General features: G+C 37.8%; 1 protein-coding gene across 5 annotated transcripts in view; it reads left to right on the top strand.

Annotated features, from left to right (window-relative positions):
* The first annotated feature begins 1796 nt into the window (after window positions 1–1796).
* LOC146474644 (tyrosine-protein phosphatase non-receptor type 13-like) overlaps window positions 1797–19256 on the top strand; it is a 37333-nt gene continuing 19873 nt past the window's right edge. Inside the window, exons 1-11 of one of the 5 annotated variants that reach the window (XM_085116400.1) lie at window positions 1797–2026; window positions 9022–9200; window positions 15067–15111; window positions 15823–15891; window positions 16149–16239; window positions 16493–16572; window positions 17390–17466; window positions 17562–17748; window positions 18206–18310; window positions 18730–18780; window positions 19253–19256. The exon at window positions 19253–19256 is cut by the window's right edge and continues 62 nt beyond it. In XM_085116400.1, coding sequence (XP_084972526.1) covers window positions 9180–9200; window positions 15067–15111; window positions 15823–15891; window positions 16149–16239; window positions 16493–16572; window positions 17390–17466; window positions 17562–17748; window positions 18206–18310; window positions 18730–18780; window positions 19253–19256 — 730 coding nt within the window. In that variant the 5' untranslated portion in view covers window positions 1797–2026; window positions 9022–9179. Of the gene's footprint in view, window positions 2027–4580; window positions 4735–6024; window positions 6146–8411; window positions 8552–9021; window positions 9201–15066; window positions 15112–15822; window positions 15892–16148; window positions 16240–16492; window positions 16573–17389; window positions 17467–17561; window positions 17749–18205; window positions 18311–18729; window positions 18781–19252 lie in introns of those variants that run through there. The other 4 variants (XM_085116399.1, XM_085116401.1, XM_085116398.1 and 1 more) reach the window with 4 other exon arrangements.

Genomic DNA, 19256 nt, shown 5'->3' with positions numbered 1-19256 from the left:
TATTTTCCTATTGGTTCGTGAGATGTAATGATTTTGTATTTGTTTTCAACCTTGAAATGTAAGAATAACTGAGTCGATCATTCAGAATATACTGCCGGTATAGATGGTGGACAAAATTAACTTATTCGCTTGCTATCAATCTCGAAGAAGCTTGTTCTAGTTCTAGCCGTTGCCCACATCAGTCTGTGGTACATTCACAAATGGGGCATCTCCAATCTAAGTACTTCAACTATCACCTAAAACGGATTAGTATTAAAGCTGAATCCCTGATGACAGTTGCAATAAACGTGAATCAAGAAATCGATGTTAGTGTGTAAACTGACAACATGTATTTTGAAACAGGGTCGGGAACGGCCTGAAGATGCTGATAGTCGATTAGAGTTCGTCGGCTTACAGAGAACTGAGAGAACACGGAATCGCGCAAGGAAGCCTCCGACACCTGGGGTATGAACAACACCAAGAAAAAGAAATACGGCCAAGTTTGGAAAAGAGATACAATAGAAAGATGGGGGTCTTCATGATTATCAACGGATTATCTCAGATAAATTCTCCGTATACCACAAACTTTGTAAAGAAATTCAAAGGTCGGTTTGGCAATGCCAAAGGTCCAGCCGCTGACGTTCTGTAACCGACATACACCTCCAAATATTAAGATATCATAGTCATTTTTCTTAAAGGCCAAACACGGCAAGAAGCTCCGAGAAACGGTCATTTTTCTGAAGAAAATTCCAAAAAGAATTTTAAATTAAGGTTATTCAGAGCTAGCGGCTTTTTAAAAATGATCAAACAAAATCCGATTTTAGTTTCACGGCACAATTCGAACTGAATCGATTTTTTCATTTTTTATTTATACTCGTCGATCCCAAGTAATAAGAATAGAAAACCTGTTGTATTTTTTCGGCCAGAAGCGCTTTAATTTAGTAAAACCGAAGCTGGGAAAGCCATTCTTGTGTCAGGGAGGTCAATAGACCATTTTATTTCCGACTTGCTTTGAACCTCATTATGAAAGCGAGGCTAAGTGGGAAGTTTTTGTTATGAAGATTAGTTTTCATTCATATGCATACAAAACTAATTTTCATATGAAGAGTTTTGCACATAGCCTCGCTTTCATAGTGAGGTTCACAACAACTTGGAAATGGCCTATAGGTTGGCCATTTTTGGAATTCCGTACTTACAGTATAAACTCGCATCGCGTTAGCAAAGTACGGCTCATAGACAAAGGACACTTTCTGTAAATGGAAGAAGCCTCTCTTACTTGCTAGCTAGAGTTACTAGACATTGAATGATTAGAGGGCAAAAGCGAAATTTTTCAAACCAGAGCAATTTTAAAAAACTGAAGGTAGGTTTTTACGATCAAAGAAACTGTAATTTGAAAGCTATTTTCTTCATCATAATTCAGTTTGTACCATTTATACTCCTAATGGCTTTATTTGTCGCTAACCCAAGAGTTTAAACTGATTGATTAAATCACACCTTACAACTGGCCAGGGGGAAAGCTCATCAGGTCCGATATAAACAAATTCTAACCACGGCAAAATGGTGGTTATATAGTTTTTCCGAGTTGAATCGTTCCATCACACTAAAACACGACAAATCTGTTCATTGAGAGATAAGGTTTGTGTTCCAAAAAAGGGGACGGAAAAAAACAAAATTGAGCGATTATGAGCTCTCAAATCTCACTAATTTGCATTGCGTTACCACCGATACCGGACTCATGAAACAATGGAAAACTTATCTGACACGAATTTCACGTAATTTGCATATTCGATGTCACGTTACGTCACGATGGCAGAGTCACAAAAGAGGATTTGGTACACGAGCCACAATCGCTCAATTTCGACGTCTCCCATTCCTTGATTCGAAAAAAACGGAACATTATAGCTGGATATCATGAAGTGATCAAGCAACCATGGAGAAAAGAGAGCTTGTTTAGCAAATTTCGCCGTGCTTCGGAAATCATTCGCCAAATTACTGAAGATGTATCGACGGAAGAGTCTGCCATGACTGACGCCATGCGATTTGTGAGGTATATTCTTAATCAATCTATCAACCGTTAATGTTGCTTTAGCAAGAATTGAGATAAGTTAAGGTCAGGAGTTAAGGTCAAGCGCTCCTGACCGGCTACCCGTCCCACCAAATATCTAACTTAATAACTGCTCCCACTACTGTTTCGTAGTCGTCGCGCTACAGACGAATATACCTCGTTCTTTAATCCATGAACCGAAATTTAAGTACCCATCAACTCTGGGACTTCGGGACTGCGGGTGCGTTTTACTCACTTCATTTTAAAGATATTCATCGACCCTGGGACTGCGAGAGCACTCCTTTTTTCAAGTAAGATATTTAGTGGGCCGGGTATTCTGCAATCGCTTAAGCATCGCTTTGGCGGGATATGGGATAAGAAACTGTAAGAGAAAATTTTGATGGCGGGATGCGGATTGATGAGAAAAGCTCAGGGTGAGATCCGGGGAGGGGGGGGGGGGGGTGATCTAGCCTGCGTAGCAAGCGTTTCCGTGGGGTTTTGTGCTTTGTTCGCTGTATGAACATGATGAACGCGGAAATCGAAATCTCTCCTCTCCCCTTCCCCCTCACTCTGCTTCTTTGCTCTCGTCCTAGTATCCGCGCGGTCAACCAGCGAAAAACGCAGACTTGCTACGGAGGCTAAACGTGATCGGGATATGCTAATTTTAGAGCAGTCTAACGGGTGTAACGCCTCTCGATTACGTTACAGATACCCCACACCCATATCAATTTAACGCTTATGGAACTGGCTACTCGATTATTATTTAAGAAACAAAACAAAATAAAAAACAAAAACAAAAACAAGAAAACAAAAAAAGTTGAATTTTCCGCGAGGTCCACACTTGAAGATCTAAATCATCTTTCGAAAGTTTCAACTAAATGAGATTTTTGTATTTTATGAGATTTTGATGTTTTTCTGAATCTGGAAGTGTGGAGTTCAAACCCAGAAAAACGTTCCGGAGTTTTCTCCTATTCGATTACTGCTACCGCGCGAAAACGGCTCTTAACGAAAGTTCCCCGCGAACAAGTCCCCAAATTTGGTTGAAATTCGACAAATCGTCTAAAGACCAAGAGAAAATTCAGACCTAACCTGCCCCTGGATCTTAGGCTGCATAAGAATGTTGCCGCAAAAGGTGCTTCTAAAAATAAAACACTGATAAGCGCTTGCAGTGCTGTTTGTATAACAATATCCATAGTATAAAACTAATGAAATTTCTGTTTCGACTTCGCTCACTTTCGCATGTTTTCAATTGTTTAAAACAACATCGTTACTCAAGCTATCTCAGCCTGATACTGATACAGTCAACTCTTTCTAAGGCGGACACCCTCGGTACCAGATTTACTGTCCGCCTTAGAGAGGTGTCCGCCTTAGAAAGAGTTCATGTAAACTGATACCCGAACATCAAAACTGAAACCAGTGCTTTATTACTTTAATTACAGTGTACAATGTAGTCATGAAGGGCCGGCTGTGTCTCTTTTATATATTCCTTACGGAATCCAACACAGTTCATGCACACTTTGAACATTTGTGAATCAACCTTAACAAAACTCGTTTGTGTCGCTTGTTATTTAACAGTACGTGGAGTCGGGGTTCATAACCCCCATTCACTACGAAAAAAAAAAACTGTTGTTGCATTAATCTACACCCGCTATGTCAGTTGTTTCTTGAAACTTGAATCAAGCAGCGTCTCTTGTGAAGTTACAGAAAAAAGATTAAACCGTGGGGGTGGCTACGGGCTTGAAGTCCCATGCAAGTACAAGTTTCAAGGTGTTCCAAAGGTCGTGGCCTGGATAGCAAAGTGCATAGGTAAAGAAAACGAGAAGATTACAACTGCGGTTGATCTAAACCAAGACGCGAAAAAGCGAAGGAAGAATACAAGTGACTCAACTGATTCCAGTAAACGGCAGCGCAAATGAGTTGTTGTATAAATGACGGGAAAAGTGACTTTAATATTGTATTAAGACATATTGTAAGGCCTGGTATATTTTATTAAAACCACTGTTATCAGATTGCGCTAATTTTTCGAAATTTTGGACCTGTTATAAAATTTCAAAAACATCCGGTGTCCGCTTTGATAGGTTTTTTGAACCAATATGCTGGAAAAAAGTGTCCACTGTTAGAGAGGTGTCCGCTTAGAGAGAGTTGACTGTACAATTAATGTCAATTACTATTGTTGTGCTTTGCAGTTTTCGTGGTTTACAAAAAGTTTCGAAATCCTGAAGCACGTTTTCTTGTTTTCCACATTACTTGCAAGTGTAATTTACAACACCTAGACGATTCACGTGCTGCAAACAGGGCGTGAACAGTTTGTAGGCCGGTGGTAAATATTGAACTTGTATTGTGTGATCGCCCAATCATGCACTTATTTTGCCACTATAAATTATCACAAACTACGCAGCCTCGTAAGTAAATATCTTGAGCCATTGGTCAAGCGATGTGTAATTTGATTATCTATCTGTAACTCAAATTGGCTCTTGAAAAACGCTCCGGGATACCGAAAATCCTGTGTTTATGACAAGCAATTCAAGTGGTAACTAACGCTATGCATAATTAATAACCAACGTCTCAATGTTATGCAAAACTATTACTTCGCTGAAATTTTTCTGTTCTTGAAGGTTGATAAGGAGAAATATTATGCTTTTAAATCAACTGTGAATCGTGTTTTTATTGTGAGTTTGAGGTGACATACGGAGCCAAGAGAGACAGCGAAGGTGAGAAGGTTTATAGTAGGATTGCTTATATTCAATAACATGCAGGTGACTACACAATTTATAAACTACAAAAAATGAGACGGTAATAATACAACCCGAATTTATAGGCGCGAACGATAAATGGCTTTGGTGCCTTCAAAATACCTTTTTAGCAATTTTTCTTTCATTTGACTCGGCGTTGCCCGCTGAAATACACTCTCAGAAGGCTAAACGTGTGCGGGATTGTCACAAATTTACATGATTGCAACGAAGAGGTGGCGGCATTACGATACGTATTACTGTACGTCGCATATGCTTTGACCTTATTTTGATCGAATTGGTTGTAACGTTTTCAAGTTTATAAAAACTCGATACTATGCATAACTTTGATTAAAAGGCTGAGATTATCGATTTTATTCAGTCGATGTGCTGAGTCGAACCATTCATTCAAGTCGCGAACCGCTGACCGATCATCATTTCTAACCAAGCTATCATCAATATTTAACACTGATAGATTCAAGTGTATTTATAGCACAGGAAACTGTGTTTAGGTGTGACTCGTGGTTATTTACCAGGTTATGCAATAACACTATTTTTAAAATGTTCAGGATTGGCAAGAGAATCCACTGAGTTGTTAAATCGATCTTTTCATTCGCTTTTATATAGATGATAAACTGAAATTCCAAATCATATCTTTGCTTCATCTTCTGTATTTCCACCTCCGTCTCGGTTCAGTGTAAAAAGTTTACGTGGTTAAGGAAATTGTAAAAAGGTAATAGGTTTCACATAATGGGTTGTGAGATCGTTGTTGGACGTGATCAGATTCAATTTGACATGAGCATTATGGGTGATTTAGTTCCTTGTAATATTAAGGGGGTGTTTATACATTATACTGGCGCAACTTTCGTTCCGGTACAAGTTCACTCCAGTTTCCTCTTGTGGCTCTGTATTCATTTATTTGATACCAGCACAAAATCTCATGCCGGAGCGAGTCACACTGGTATGAAACTGATCGCACCGGTGCGAGTTTTCACATGTAAACACCCCCGAAGTTTAATTTGATCATGAGTGGTTAAGGACTCGTTAGAATTGTTTTAGGTTTCAGACCAGAATGGGAGGCGAGGTAATTGTTGGGCGTGATTAGATTTTTAATATAATATGAGCATTTTAGGTGATTTCGTTTCGTGTCAGAGTGACACTGAATTTGAGTGGTTAAGGACTCGTTAGAAATGTAATAGGTTTCACATAATGGGCTATGAGATCATTGCTGGACGTGACTTGTTCCAATTTAACATTAGCATCATAGGTGATATAACCTACAATGTATTGCCATGGTTAATTTCATTTCATCAAAGAGTACCCACGAAATTGGCAAAGAAAGACGTTTTATGGAATTAAGTTCAGAACATCTTCCGGAAAAACTAAATCTGATGTAAGTAGAGAACATTAATATAGCTTTAAGAAATTCCAGGATAATGCCCGAAGTGATCACAGCGTAATAACTATAATTTTTTAAGATATTTTTTTGTTAGGATTCGCCAGAAATTGGCCGAGTGTATTGTGGTCACAGGGTACCCAAAACCTGGCTCTCTTTAGCGGTTAACGGATAAACGAAACAAAAATTCTTTTTTTATTGTGTTTTATTACTGCTGTTCACTTTATTGTTTGAATTTAACTTTTGTGCAGTTGATTCTGACAACTGGCTTTTGAAATCAATTGTTTTAAACCAGATGATTATTTAATTCCTTTATCTCTTTTAACGTCATTCACGTAGAGTGGTGGAATTACTTATAGTAACGTTAATCTAAGCGTATGGTATATATAATGAAACTAACCTGAAACACACGCGTGTCGGTTTTTTTTAACGAACAAGTCTGTTTATATAGTTACTTATCCTAACACGTCCCTTTTGAAGCTACAATTGTAGGAACGTTTATAGGACACCTTATACAGCCCTCTCTCCCAATCTTATATAGAAATAAACCCGAAACGCCGTGGACGCTTTGTTTTCTTACTTAAACAAGGTGATGTAGTTTCTTACCTTCATATGCGCCTGAAATTAAGCTGACATATAGGGAATGGTTTGTTTGGCAATTTCGACGGCCAGGTTAGGACAATCACTTATGTACTGCAGCAATACGTTAGCTTGGGTTTGTAGATTATTTTCGTATTTGTAAAACTAAGGAAATCAAGCGACTTCATACAATGAGAAGCCATGCGCTTCATAAACATAGCCAGCTTACATACCCTCAATATTGAAAAAGCAGAACTGTGTGTAGAAAAGAAGCTGGTTCTTCGCCCTTCAAAAACAAGTTGGAAGTTCATTCTGATTACTGTGTCTAAATTTACACTGAAACTGTTTAAAGGCGCTATGTAAACTTCAGATAAAAGCTTCAGCATTATTATTTTGCGTGCGGAATACTTGAATCGATGACGTATAAATTGCGGAATGAGGTGACGGGCAATTTCATCAAGAAAAAAAAGTATCTAAAACTAATGTAGTATCTATTAGGCCAAATAAATGTTAGTGTTATGTAGCGTCATAGACTAAGGGATGTGATGTTACAATTTTCACGTGGCTAAAATGGGTTCTACTTAGTACAGAGTATGTTCTATGAAAGTTCCTACACACTGAAACTACAAAATTGAATGTTTTCAAAACAAATTTTTTTATTCACTCAAGAAAGAACTCATTATGAGTACTATATTCTGTTAAAAGAAATATGTTAACTAAAGGGGTTTTTTTTCTACGAAGGTGAAGTGTAGTAACCCGATTTCAGATTTATGAGTTTTGTTTTTATAATGGTAATATTTTAATGGCAAACCTTGGCTGGAGCGGTTTAAATGATATTTCTTACAGCTCATAATTTGCTATCTTTAGGATGTTTTGTATTTTTTTTTTGGCTTGATCTAATAATTAATTTCGCCTTTCGCTAACAGCGACAATTTTGCCCCAAAATAATTTTGATCGATTTATAGCAAAAGAGCGGTTGAATGTTTTTCTGCCAAGTGTATTGTTAATGTCGATCAAAGGAACAAAATCGAATACTTTTCGGTAAAAACATTCGCTCATAGATTCCCGAAAATCAAATTTATTAATATTTTGTCTCGTTTTATTCGGCTGGAAAACTTAGTTAAAGCGAAAGTCTAAACATACAAGGGCTAGCTTCGAAAGAGAAAACTGTCTGACCAAAATTATTGGATGTGGATTTTAATGAGCTTCTCGCTTGTCTCTCTAGTACGTTTTGAATTTACTTTCTCGTATTTTATATTTATTTTTGTTGGTTTAGTTTCAATTGCATATTTTGGTATATTTTATACTGGGATTCCTTTAAAAATTTCATTAATTAAGCATATCTTCACAGTAGGCGAAACCTGTGTGATTGAAAAATGCATTTCAACAATCCGACGCAATACCTAACCACAAATTGAAAATATGAATAAGACTCTTGTTTTACGACAAGAAATGCAAATTTGCTCTCTAACAGGATGGTTTTTTTCGCCGGAATAAAAGCGAATGGAATTATTGCGTGGGGTACCAGTTTTAATCACTGGTTTTCTTTTTTTAAGATTGGCGCGCGAAAGCTGTAATCCGCGCGCGTTGTGATGGATGTTATGATTTTAAATGCCCCCGAACAGGTTCAGAACATGCTAGGCTAAAATTATGCATTTGCAGATCTTGACAGTTAATTTGCATAAGGCTTGGTTTGAGTCACCTGCCATTCTCTAGTTCATCGATTTGCTTAAAGATCAAAGCGCCATTTAATCGCGTTCGACACAATTCGTTGCAACGTCTAAATTCAGAATTTTCGGAAATCGAAAACGTGTTTTCGCAGAGGTAAGGTGATTTCGCTTCCGCTGAATTTGTATTTTGGAACATCTCCATTTACGTCGCCTTAAGAAAGGGATTCAATTTGTTTGTCTCATTTTGGCATTACTACTGAACAACATGAGTGTTTTCGTTGTTGTGAATTTGTAATGTGACAAGTTTGGGTAATTTCTTCGAGTCTTAATCTTCTTTTTCACAATTCGTTTCTTCAATTTTGCTCCTTTTGGCGTTTTGAAGGGGAAATTTACATCGAACGTATTCAAGATGTTCGCGACGAAATTCAAATGAAATCAGAAAATCAAAACAAAAGCAAGTCTGTGTGCGATGCATTCAACAAAATTGAAAATTCAGCCTGAACAGGATTTTAAAAAAATACGGAAAAAATATTCTTCAGATGGAGGATTTTATGTGTGTACACTGCATTTCGTTAATAAGTGAATTTTTCTTATTATTCTGATATTTCGTGTTTGTCTACTTAGGGCTGGTTTGCTGCATCCGGAAATGTAAGCGAGGGATGCATATGACACTGGTTTAGAAAACACCAGTTGTTTCTCTGCGCAATACAGCGAGACAGAATGAAAACAAGTTGGAGGATGGAACTGTTTTCGTAAAACCTAAAGGCTGCACTTCTTTTCTCATGAACACTGCGGCTACAGTTGTAAGTAGACAGGTTTTGTGCTATTAAGAGTGCTAATGTGTTTTCAGTAAGAGCATTGCAAAGAAATTTAGCTATACTTTCCCATTGACGAATGCCTAGATGCTTTTCTAACGATTTATAAAGGAATCCTTGAACAATAAGTAGCTTCACCTGGTTGTTTGAGCTTTTAATTTAGAATACTTAGTATTTTTGTAAATTTGTATATTGAGTGTGAAGTATATTTAGCGAAGTCTCATCCGAGCTGCGTTTGCTGTACAAGCTCTTTTGGTAGATTTCGTGTCTCCTAGCTACGATGTAGTCAAGGCCAATTCTGCTTTCATTTAAAAGGTTAGTAGGTTTACCAGTAATTGAAAATTTTTGTGCATCGGTGGTCATTGGAAACAAGGAAAACGTAGCTAGTGTGAATATCCCAAACCTGCGAATTAGTTCACGTCTGGTTTTTTGGAAAGAAGTTGTAAACTCCTTTCATTTCTAATGAAATTTCGGTTGCACAGCGAACTAAAAACACGAAAGAATGAAAAAGTAAATCAAATACGCTTCGGCTTTATTTATGCGGAAGATTTTTAAAAGATATGGTTAATTTTTTGTTGTTAAAAATTCAAGGTAATACTCAACCTTGCGAAAGGAAAACAATTTTTTCTCGGCAAAAACACACCTAAACGGATGTTTATGGCTAATACTACGAGATTTAGTACAGTTAATCCCCAAATGTTCTAAGTTCTGGATGTATTTACACCCTTAAAGCTCTCGACAAGTGAAAAGAATGATCTCGAAAACTGAAAGGTTTTTATAACTGACGGTTGACAACTGTTGCAAGCGGGGAAACAGTTTTAGGAAAACGTGTTTGCGTTGCTTCATACTTTCAGAGGTTTACGTTTTATCCTAATAAACGTTAACACTGTTTAAAACGAATGATCGATGTGCCTTCTAGAATACGCTAAATGGAGTCGTATGCAGCATCACTTCGGTTCTTTACTAGATAATATCCACAAGCAAACAAGTTGTATTTTGAAAGGACGTAGCGTTGTGATAAATTCAAGCTGTGAAAAATCTTCTTAGCGAATTAGCAGCCTTTTCTTGTCTATTTAAGGGCATTTTACCGCTTGTAGCGAAACGACGCGACACATCCTCCCAAAACTGTTGGATGTAAATACGAGATATGCCTTTAATCTCATCTGGAAGCTTTCCCGCGGCGCGGATCGTACGGCTGAGTATCTCAAGGCCAGATCTAATGTTTATTTCTCAAATGCGTTCAGGTCATCTCCGTACAAGTGATTTACGTCAAGGATTCATATTTCAAATGTCCAGTTTATCGCACCGGTGTGTTCCTTCGGCGATGTTCTGTAAGAATTATTTTACCTAAGCTACGACATGCATAACCGCTTACTTTGGCTTTTTGCAACACTTCTCAATTTACACACTTCGTGGTATGCCATTCCATTTCCTCAATCAGGACACGTTGATTGCAATGCTGTTTAGAACCAGTGGTTTTAATCCTGGGGTGTGCTTCGTTCACTTTTCAAGTCATCAAACCACCGTATTCAATTTTCGTTTTCTTTTTTCCCATTCATTGATAGACATCAGTTAATGCCGATCCCTTATATTAGTTGTCTGCTCTATGTCATTTTATCAAAGGTCTAATATATACAATTCAAAATCGAATCCGCACAATGTGCGACTTTTATGCCATTCAACTAACTCTCGGCAAAGTATTCGTGTCGTTCTTGGGTTAAGTTACTTCGATTTTTGCTAGTTTTCTGAACGGATGCGACTGAATTGAAATGTATAACTTGAAAACAATATTTTTCGTTACAATTTTCGTGAATTTACTATGCACCGACACAAAGTCAGTTTTACTAAAAAAAATCGATGTTCTATTTTCATCTTTCTTATTAAAACTGACCAAGCTTTTTAAGATTTTAACAATTGTTTTCGGTTCAGTACCAATATTTTCTCGTTACAAATTAAAGTGTGGTTCAAAATACGTAATAATCGTTTAAAAAACGAAGACACACGGACGCGGAGCGACAGTTGGCGATCTTCCACGTCAACTGAGTAAATATCAGTGGATCTTAACGAAGAAAATGATGCACAGGTCTATTCCTCAGACTGTTTAAAGGCAATTAAAAGTTCACAACAAAGGCGCTGTCGCTAGTACTGAAATGAACCCAAGGACTTTTTGACGCAAGAGCAGAGTTGAAGATGGCTTTTGTTCATATCTGTGCGGGTTTCACTTTACTAGTTCTCAATAGTTATTGAAATGAAAACAAGCACTCTTGAAATAAGCATGTAAGCGTAGGTACAATGATGATAAAAGCTTGTCTAGCTTGTTTGTATGACTTTTCTTATCCTTTTGTTGATTTTATTCTTATTGGACCAGTGCAAACAGGCCTTAGTGTCAGTAAAAGCAATTCAGTCTTTCGATAATATTCGTCGCGATAAAATATCGACGCATATACGAAGTCGTGATAGCTGAAATCAGGCAGAGCTTCCGAACGTAGTTGTTATTGTGGGAGAACGCTAATCGCCTTTTACAATGTGGAAGAACTAAACTTGGTATTGGGTTGAATTACTTCAGACCTTTTTTTTTAAGAAACTGTTTGTGCAAGGCAATCTCTCCAGATTTTAAACCAACTTATTTTAACTTTATTACAAGCATGTTGGATGTCTCTTTGGATATCTCGTATGACAGAATATTAAATTTACATAAAACAATATTCGGTGTGCCAATTGCGAAAAAATACCCGGATGTGCCGCTGTCAGATATGTCAGAGCACTGCGTGAACATTAATTCTTTAAACAGACAGTTTCATTAATTGTTGGCCACAAAGGCGGTGCTGGCAGTCTCTGAAGCAACCCGTAATACTGACATTTCTGTTAAGGGATTGAAATCTGCAACTTGTTGTAGACTTTCCAGGTCAACAAATGAAAGTGAGTTATGACTTGAATGCCAAAGGTTATTTTCTAGTCCTTGGTTTAATGCCAACAACCAGATACCATTTTTTTACCGTTTCGGATTGGAAATACTCTCAATGAATAAATATTTCGGCTTGAATTGCTATCTTTTAGAGTTTGTTGAAAACCTAGTTTTCGATCGGCCGTATTTTGGATGAAACAAAGCAAACTTCTCACTATTTCCACACTTTTCAGGTTTTCACTTTCAATGGCGTTTTTATACTAGAGAGACAAAATCCGTCGGGAACGAACCTGGGCAAAGGTCTGTAATGTGTCTGGTTATATTATACGTTTTTCGTTCGTCAAGTATAAGGACGGACACAAGACGGATTATACGACTATCTTCGATAGTACGACGCACTAAGCCCGATGTTTCGTCGATCAGACGCATAATCCATTTATTGCCCGTTTTATACTAGATGAACCACGAAACGTATAACAAGACCCACTAAAGATGTTTGTCCACTATGTAAACGTGACCGTCAAAAGAGACTAGAGGTTTCTGAATTCTTAAAAGTTCAATCAAGGGAGAATGTTTCTCAGAATTCAAACATTTGTACCCTTCATGTCAACCTAAGCCGTACGTGAAGTGGTTTACTAACGAACATTGGGATTCTGCCACTGAAACTCTCTCGACCGTTCGCATGAGGCCTAAAAGCAGTCATGTCGGTGTCCAGTTACTTCCATTACAGATGCAATAAAGTCAGAATGCGTCAAAAGGGAAACATTCAACCACCGATTGCCATCGGTGGCCCACGAATGTCTTTGCTTAATTGCGTAATGCCATCTACAACGGCTGCACAGCCAATCAAAACGCGTTCTAAATGACCGCAATTTTATACAGCAAATTGTAGCAAAAAAGTCCAAAACCTTTACAACGCCGATAAAATTTTATCATGGTGTAAATATTTTATGTAAAACTCTAGGTGTAGAGGTTATGATAACTGAAGGCTGTGAGAAGAGTGCGGCATAATAACTTTACTTTCCCGCTGTTTTGACTTTCTTGTAATCACCAATACCGTGAAACAGACATCGTGGCGCTCATAAATGGAGTTGATCTCGCCGCTCGAGTTTTTGTTTCATTTTTTTATAGTCTTAGAGGATGACACCGAAATGTAAATACAGTAAATTGTGAAATTTTTATATCCTAGCCTGCCAGATTATTATTTTTTTATGTTTACATCGTCCCAAATTAGCTCAGACCACAGAAATGCCGCACTTCTACTTATCAGCACTCCTTTTTTGTAAGAACTTCTAGAACCTGGAGCGCTCCCCCCCGTGCAGTTAAGATACGAACATGTAACTCTGAACCAATTTAAATCCCTGCTCTCCTCATACTACAAAGATGCACTTATTTCGCGCTTCGATATTGAGGACCCTAGAACCTGGAAATCTGTCTGTTTAAAATGTAATATGCCACGCAACCTTTTAGAACCTATTTCGTGTTGTTATTAGTTTACTACATTTTACTAACTTATTTGAGTGTTATTAGAACTTTGTAAATCTTGGGCCCACAGTAATTGGCACTAGCTGTTGTGGTCACCCTGCCTTAACCCAGTACTCGTTTATCTTCTGTTTCACGTTGTTATGTTCTGTTTATAGTTTTAATTTTGAAGGCGGAGTCTAATAAAAAAAAAAAATAAAATAAAATAAATAAATAAAAAAAATAAAATCCATTGACACCTAAATGAAGGCTATGAAAGGGTAGCCATATTCATTTTCATGGTGAAAATAAATAAATAAATAAATAAATAAATAAATAAATAAATAAATAAATAGTTAAGTAAGTAAGTAAGTAACTAAGTAAATAAAAAAAATTAATAAAAAGAAGTTGACATATTTTAACGACAAACATGGGCATTGCAATAATCGTATTTACATGCAAGCTGAATCAGTGTGGAAAGGGGTCGGTTGATGCCGCATGGCATATAATACTTCGCTCCAGCTGATGAAATGATCGTACAAAAACAGAACCAATTTTCCTAACGAGGGAGATCGACTGAGACACGAACAAATCCAGCCGATGGCTTCTTTAAAATGTTACGCAGTTAAATCTTAATTGTTCCCTCTGCATGTAAAGTCATACTGTAGTTTACGCATGCTTTTCAAATTAGCTTTAGCTTTAGCTCTTTCATAATAATCTTTATCGCATACAAGAACAGCTGATGTGAAGGTCTTAAACCACATAAGTTAAACTTGAACCATTTGTCTGTCAGGTGATACTCATCATCTGAATATGCAGCTGCACAAATTTTATGGTTCTTCAGTTGATGTTTGTATATTTTCATGTTTGTATATTATAATTTCTTTGAGAGGTAGTTATACTAAATATTTGGTAACCCATTCATTGCCCCTACATTGAGACCATTATTTATGTGTTTTAGGCCCATTACATTCCTCTTTACTTGATGTTTGCATTGTTATATGCATGCTTAAGCGATTACCTTTCCTGAATTACACTTAATGCATGCTTCGCCTCTCCTCTTACCACTCTGAATGTCTTTAAAGCAGGGTCTTAATTCTTTACATAATAATAACAAGTTCTGTTGCATTCTTGTTTTCCAGTTTGGATGTTCATATTATATGCATTAATTTTTAAAAAGTTACTCATTTGCTTCGACTGAAAGGATAATATAAAACTGTCGTTGGCCTTCTGCATGGCGTTTTAAGCAGGGACCTCTGTGATGGTCCATTAGAAGTTCCTATTCGTCTTCCAGTGTTGCACGTTTTGTCATCTGCATGGCTCTTTCAAAGAGTACTTCTCTTCTTTGAGTAGACTATAACGCATGCTTCTCTTTAGATAGACATCATTTGCATGGCTTTTCAAAGAGTTTTTCTTCTTCATATTAACATTTCTAAACATTGCATAACATGTAATTTTTCTTCTGTAACTTTGGCTGATTACTCTCAGGCGGGAAGACGAGCAGACGACAAGGCCGAGGAGGCAGGCGTTTTGGTACTTTTCTTTCATCTTTTCTTGTTCTCTTGTTTGTAATACTTTCCCTTCTTTCTCTTACTCACTTCACGACGTGTTTTGACGACTTGCATCTTCGTCCTTCATGCCCTCATCCGCTGTGCGACTTTACACTGGGCTTTTGTTAGTATCCATCGAAAAGCACTTGTTCTCAGTTTCCATCCTTCAGGGGGTATGAACGCGTGACCGTTTACCAGTGGTATGACACGCACATGTGCAACCAATAACGTGACTCGAAACCTGTTTTAATTACCCCACCAACACTGTAATAGCACTTACTAACCTGTCAGAGGGATCTGAGCCTCTTGGACAGGGTGTCATTAAAGTTTAACAGCGTAAGTCATCGTGTGTCGTAAGTCATTTGTTGTCAAAATGTGATTATTTCTGTTTTCGTCCTTGTGATTTCAAGTTTGAAATTATTGTTTTTGTGTAGTTTTTGTTACTGTCCATGCTGTTTGTATTTTAGACGTTTGTTTGTTGGTATCTTTTGAAACAAACTGACTTTGAGCCAGTTATGTAGTTCTTTTGATTTTACTTTGATGGTGTGACTCGAGAACTCCTCTGTTTAGTTTGTGTGAAATTGGCGTGCTAACGCTATCACGCAGTTACCAGCAGTAGTCATAGAGTGTTTCTGCACAGGTTTTAAAACACAATAGCTTGAAGATTGAACGACATCTCTTCATTTCTCTTTAGATCGGCGAGGGCGACAAGTTGATCAACGTCGTTTTGTTGAATGGAGAGAGGCTTAATGTTAGAGTACAGGTGATGCTTTTTTTTTTAATATTAAACTAGTCTATTCATCAAGGTCCTCATCAGAACCAAAGACTGAATCATTATCGCGACATCAAAGTACCGACGACATTATATAGCAAGCAACCTGACGTTACGTCCGGCCTCCGGCCTCAAACCAAAACCCATGCCATTTCTCTCGAGGAATTGCTACTAGAGTAATACAGAAATATCTGAGCACGCATGCTCAATGATGTCAAAGCTGAACTGAATTTTCCTTACCATTGCAGGCGTCTGCCACTGGACAGGACTTGTACAATATCATCACAGACCATCTGGGGCTTACAGAGACCACATTCTTTGGTCTTATGATCATAAAAGGTGAAGTATAGTTTTTATACATGTAAACTATATAGCTGAAGTATTAATTCATGTATCCAGTCGGATCCACACAGAACTCTTATTTACAGTTAAGAGGTCCGACTGTTTGTAGATGAACCGGCTAAGCTGCAGTTTCATTTGAGACCGCATCGCTTTAATTTTTTTTAAGATCTGAAAGCTTACTCTGTTTTCCAATCTTCAATATGGCAAGATCAGGAAACAATTTATTTTCTCACTAATTGAATTGTTTCAGATGGAGAGCACGAATTCCTGGACTTCAATGAAAAGCTGTCCAAACTTGCTAAGTTCGCACCTCATCTGTGGAAAGACGACGTAAGTCGTAGTTTCCTTTTATATTCCGTAAATTGGCCAGAATAACTTTGTGTTCTTGGATCGAGCAAACGGAAAATCACGCCAAAGCTCATGATATTTTGCCATCCTGGCTCAATGTGGTAAATAGATCACTACCATTATAAATGTTTTCATTTTGAGATATTTTGCAGTTGAATCATAGTAAGTGACTCAGCAGTTATAACGACATACGATTTTACTAACTCTAAGCTATAATTTGCCACGTATTAAACCAGGACACAGCAATTTTACTAGCTTTTCTTAACGTAAGAACTATAAAGACCTTAGGCATCAATTGTTTATCTGTGCTACCACCAGGCTCTAGAGGGGGGGGGGGGGGGGTGGGTGTTTTTTATGGAAACTGCGTGGTGTTCAATCGAGTCTCGTGGAACAAATACCAAAGTAATTGCTCTAAGTCAATCAGAACAGTTCGTGCGCAAACAGCGTCAGGTAACGAGCCAATCACCCATACGATGTAAATACACGGAACCGGCGTCAAGCGCGTGCAAGCAAGTCACAAATGGTTTTGGTTTTTCTTGTCATTGGTCAAAAAAGTGGCGCGACTTTTGCTAACGAATCACAGAGGATAACAAAACAAAAACAAAGCAAACGCGAATTACTTTCGACACTTACAGTTAAAAACCGTTCTAATTGAGAGATCTTTGAAAAACGGAAACCAGAAGAATCCAACAGTTACAATGTGTGTTAAAATATTGTTTTCTTATTATCTCGCTTATTGTTGCACATGTTAAATAGTTTAACGTGATTGTTTTTTCCTCTGTTTTATTTTTTTTTTCAGGTTTCTTGCAATTCCTCGCTAGTTTTCACGATCTTCTTCCGAGTCAAGTATTATGTGGAGAATATTTGTCTCCTGCAGTGAGTCTCTAGCATGATTATTTTGCCAGTACTTGATCATTATCACCTATACTAAATAAAGCGCCAAGTTAATTTGCAATATGCTTTCACTTCAGACAGCAATCCACCCGGCATTTATATTACCTGCAGTTACGGAAGGATGTTTTAGAAGGGGGGATCTACGTGCACGAGGAAACCGCAATGCTTCTAGCTTCTTATGCTCTGCAAGCTGAAGTTGGAGATTACAATCAGACTCTGCATGGATCCGACTACTTCGTCCCTGAACACTACCTCCCTCAGAGGGTAAGTACCATTGGGACAAATATTAATTGCCCCAACTTAAGTAATACTGACCAGGTATTTCTTATCAACAGTAAAGTTATAGAGCTAGGAATTGGATCATAGGTCAAGACCTTCCTTTCCTTCTGCAAGTTACGTTATACTGATGAATTTCTTGGTAAAAGCCAAGCTATCGTACATGATATCTTCTAGATCAGATATCAGATCAGAGAATTTATTTAATTCAACTCAACTTTACAGAGGATACAGATTAGAAATAAACATATACAAATATACCATTAATCTACATAGGGAGTGAGTTGGGAACATCCACATAGTAGAGGCTAATCTAGTGGATGGTCCCAATGATCCCAATCTAGTCTAGGGTTTGTGAATTACAGCATCAAATTGATCCACAGCAGATGACGACTTAAGTGGTGCAGTATCAGCCAATAATCAGGTGTGCTATTTCAATCCTAAGGCGATCGCCAAGCTAACAGCTTCGTCCATCAAGAAACAACTTCCATCAATGCACAAGACTCACACTGGCCTTAGTGACGCTCAGGCGGAAATAGAGTATCTGAAGGTTGGTTTGCTATTCTTCTAAAAGAGGGCGGGAGTTGCGGATGGGGGGGGGGGGGGAGGTGGTGGGGAAAGAGAGGGGGAGGGAGTGTCAGGAAAATGAAGCAGACCTCTTTAATTGACAAACTGAAACCACCTAATCCAACAATTTTTGATCTGGGGATAGGCTCTATAGTGCTGTTTTTTGTGCAATTCTAAGATGGGTTTCAAGAGGTAAAAGCACAAGTTAACGACTGAACTGGCCCTTTTCAGACAAATATTGTAATCAGTTTATTGAGATAGACCCAATCCTCAAAGTTACAGCTAATTCATAGGCGTACTTAGTTGTGTCGTTTTAAACACAATTGATAGTCATAAAGATTGTAGAATAAAACCAAAAACTCGTCTTCCATTTTTGATGAACCCTTTCTTCATGGCCACTAGGAAGCACAGAAGCTGCAGGAATATGGAATTATATTCAACAAAGTTTCAAAGGTAAGTCGGGTTTTTTTAATGTCACAATTTTGTATACCATTTAGTTATGGGGAATCAGTCAGATTGCTGAAAACTGCGATATGTCGTGGTGAGTATAATGATGAAAGGGTAAAACGGGAACTGGGATTTGTCCTTTTTTCCAATTCAAAATTGGGATTTGGTTTACTGGGAATGAGATTTGGGAGACAATTTAAGCTAGGAGCTATGATTTGAGGAAAGTTAGGCTTGGAAATGGGATTTATAACTTCCCCCCTTTCAGGACCCTCTACTATAACTTAACTAAAACAGGCGATTTAATTGTCATATGTACATAGAACCCATGAAATCACAGAGGCGTTCTGGCTGCCGTATGATTATCCATAAAGAAATCAGAGACATTAGACAAAGAATACACCTTTGTTAGTAACGCCATCCCACAGTTAAGTCAACTACAAGTAGAAAAATGGTTTATCTACTGAAAAATATTTTACAGTACA

The sequence above is a fragment of the Pavona decussata genome, unplaced genomic scaffold (genome assembly GCF_977016875.1).
Source record: "Pavona decussata unplaced genomic scaffold, jaPavDecu1.1 SCAFFOLD_87, whole genome shotgun sequence".
NCBI lineage: Eukaryota > Metazoa > Cnidaria > Anthozoa > Scleractinia > Agariciidae > Pavona > Pavona decussata.
This window is presented reverse-complemented; position numbering and strand designations above follow the sequence as displayed.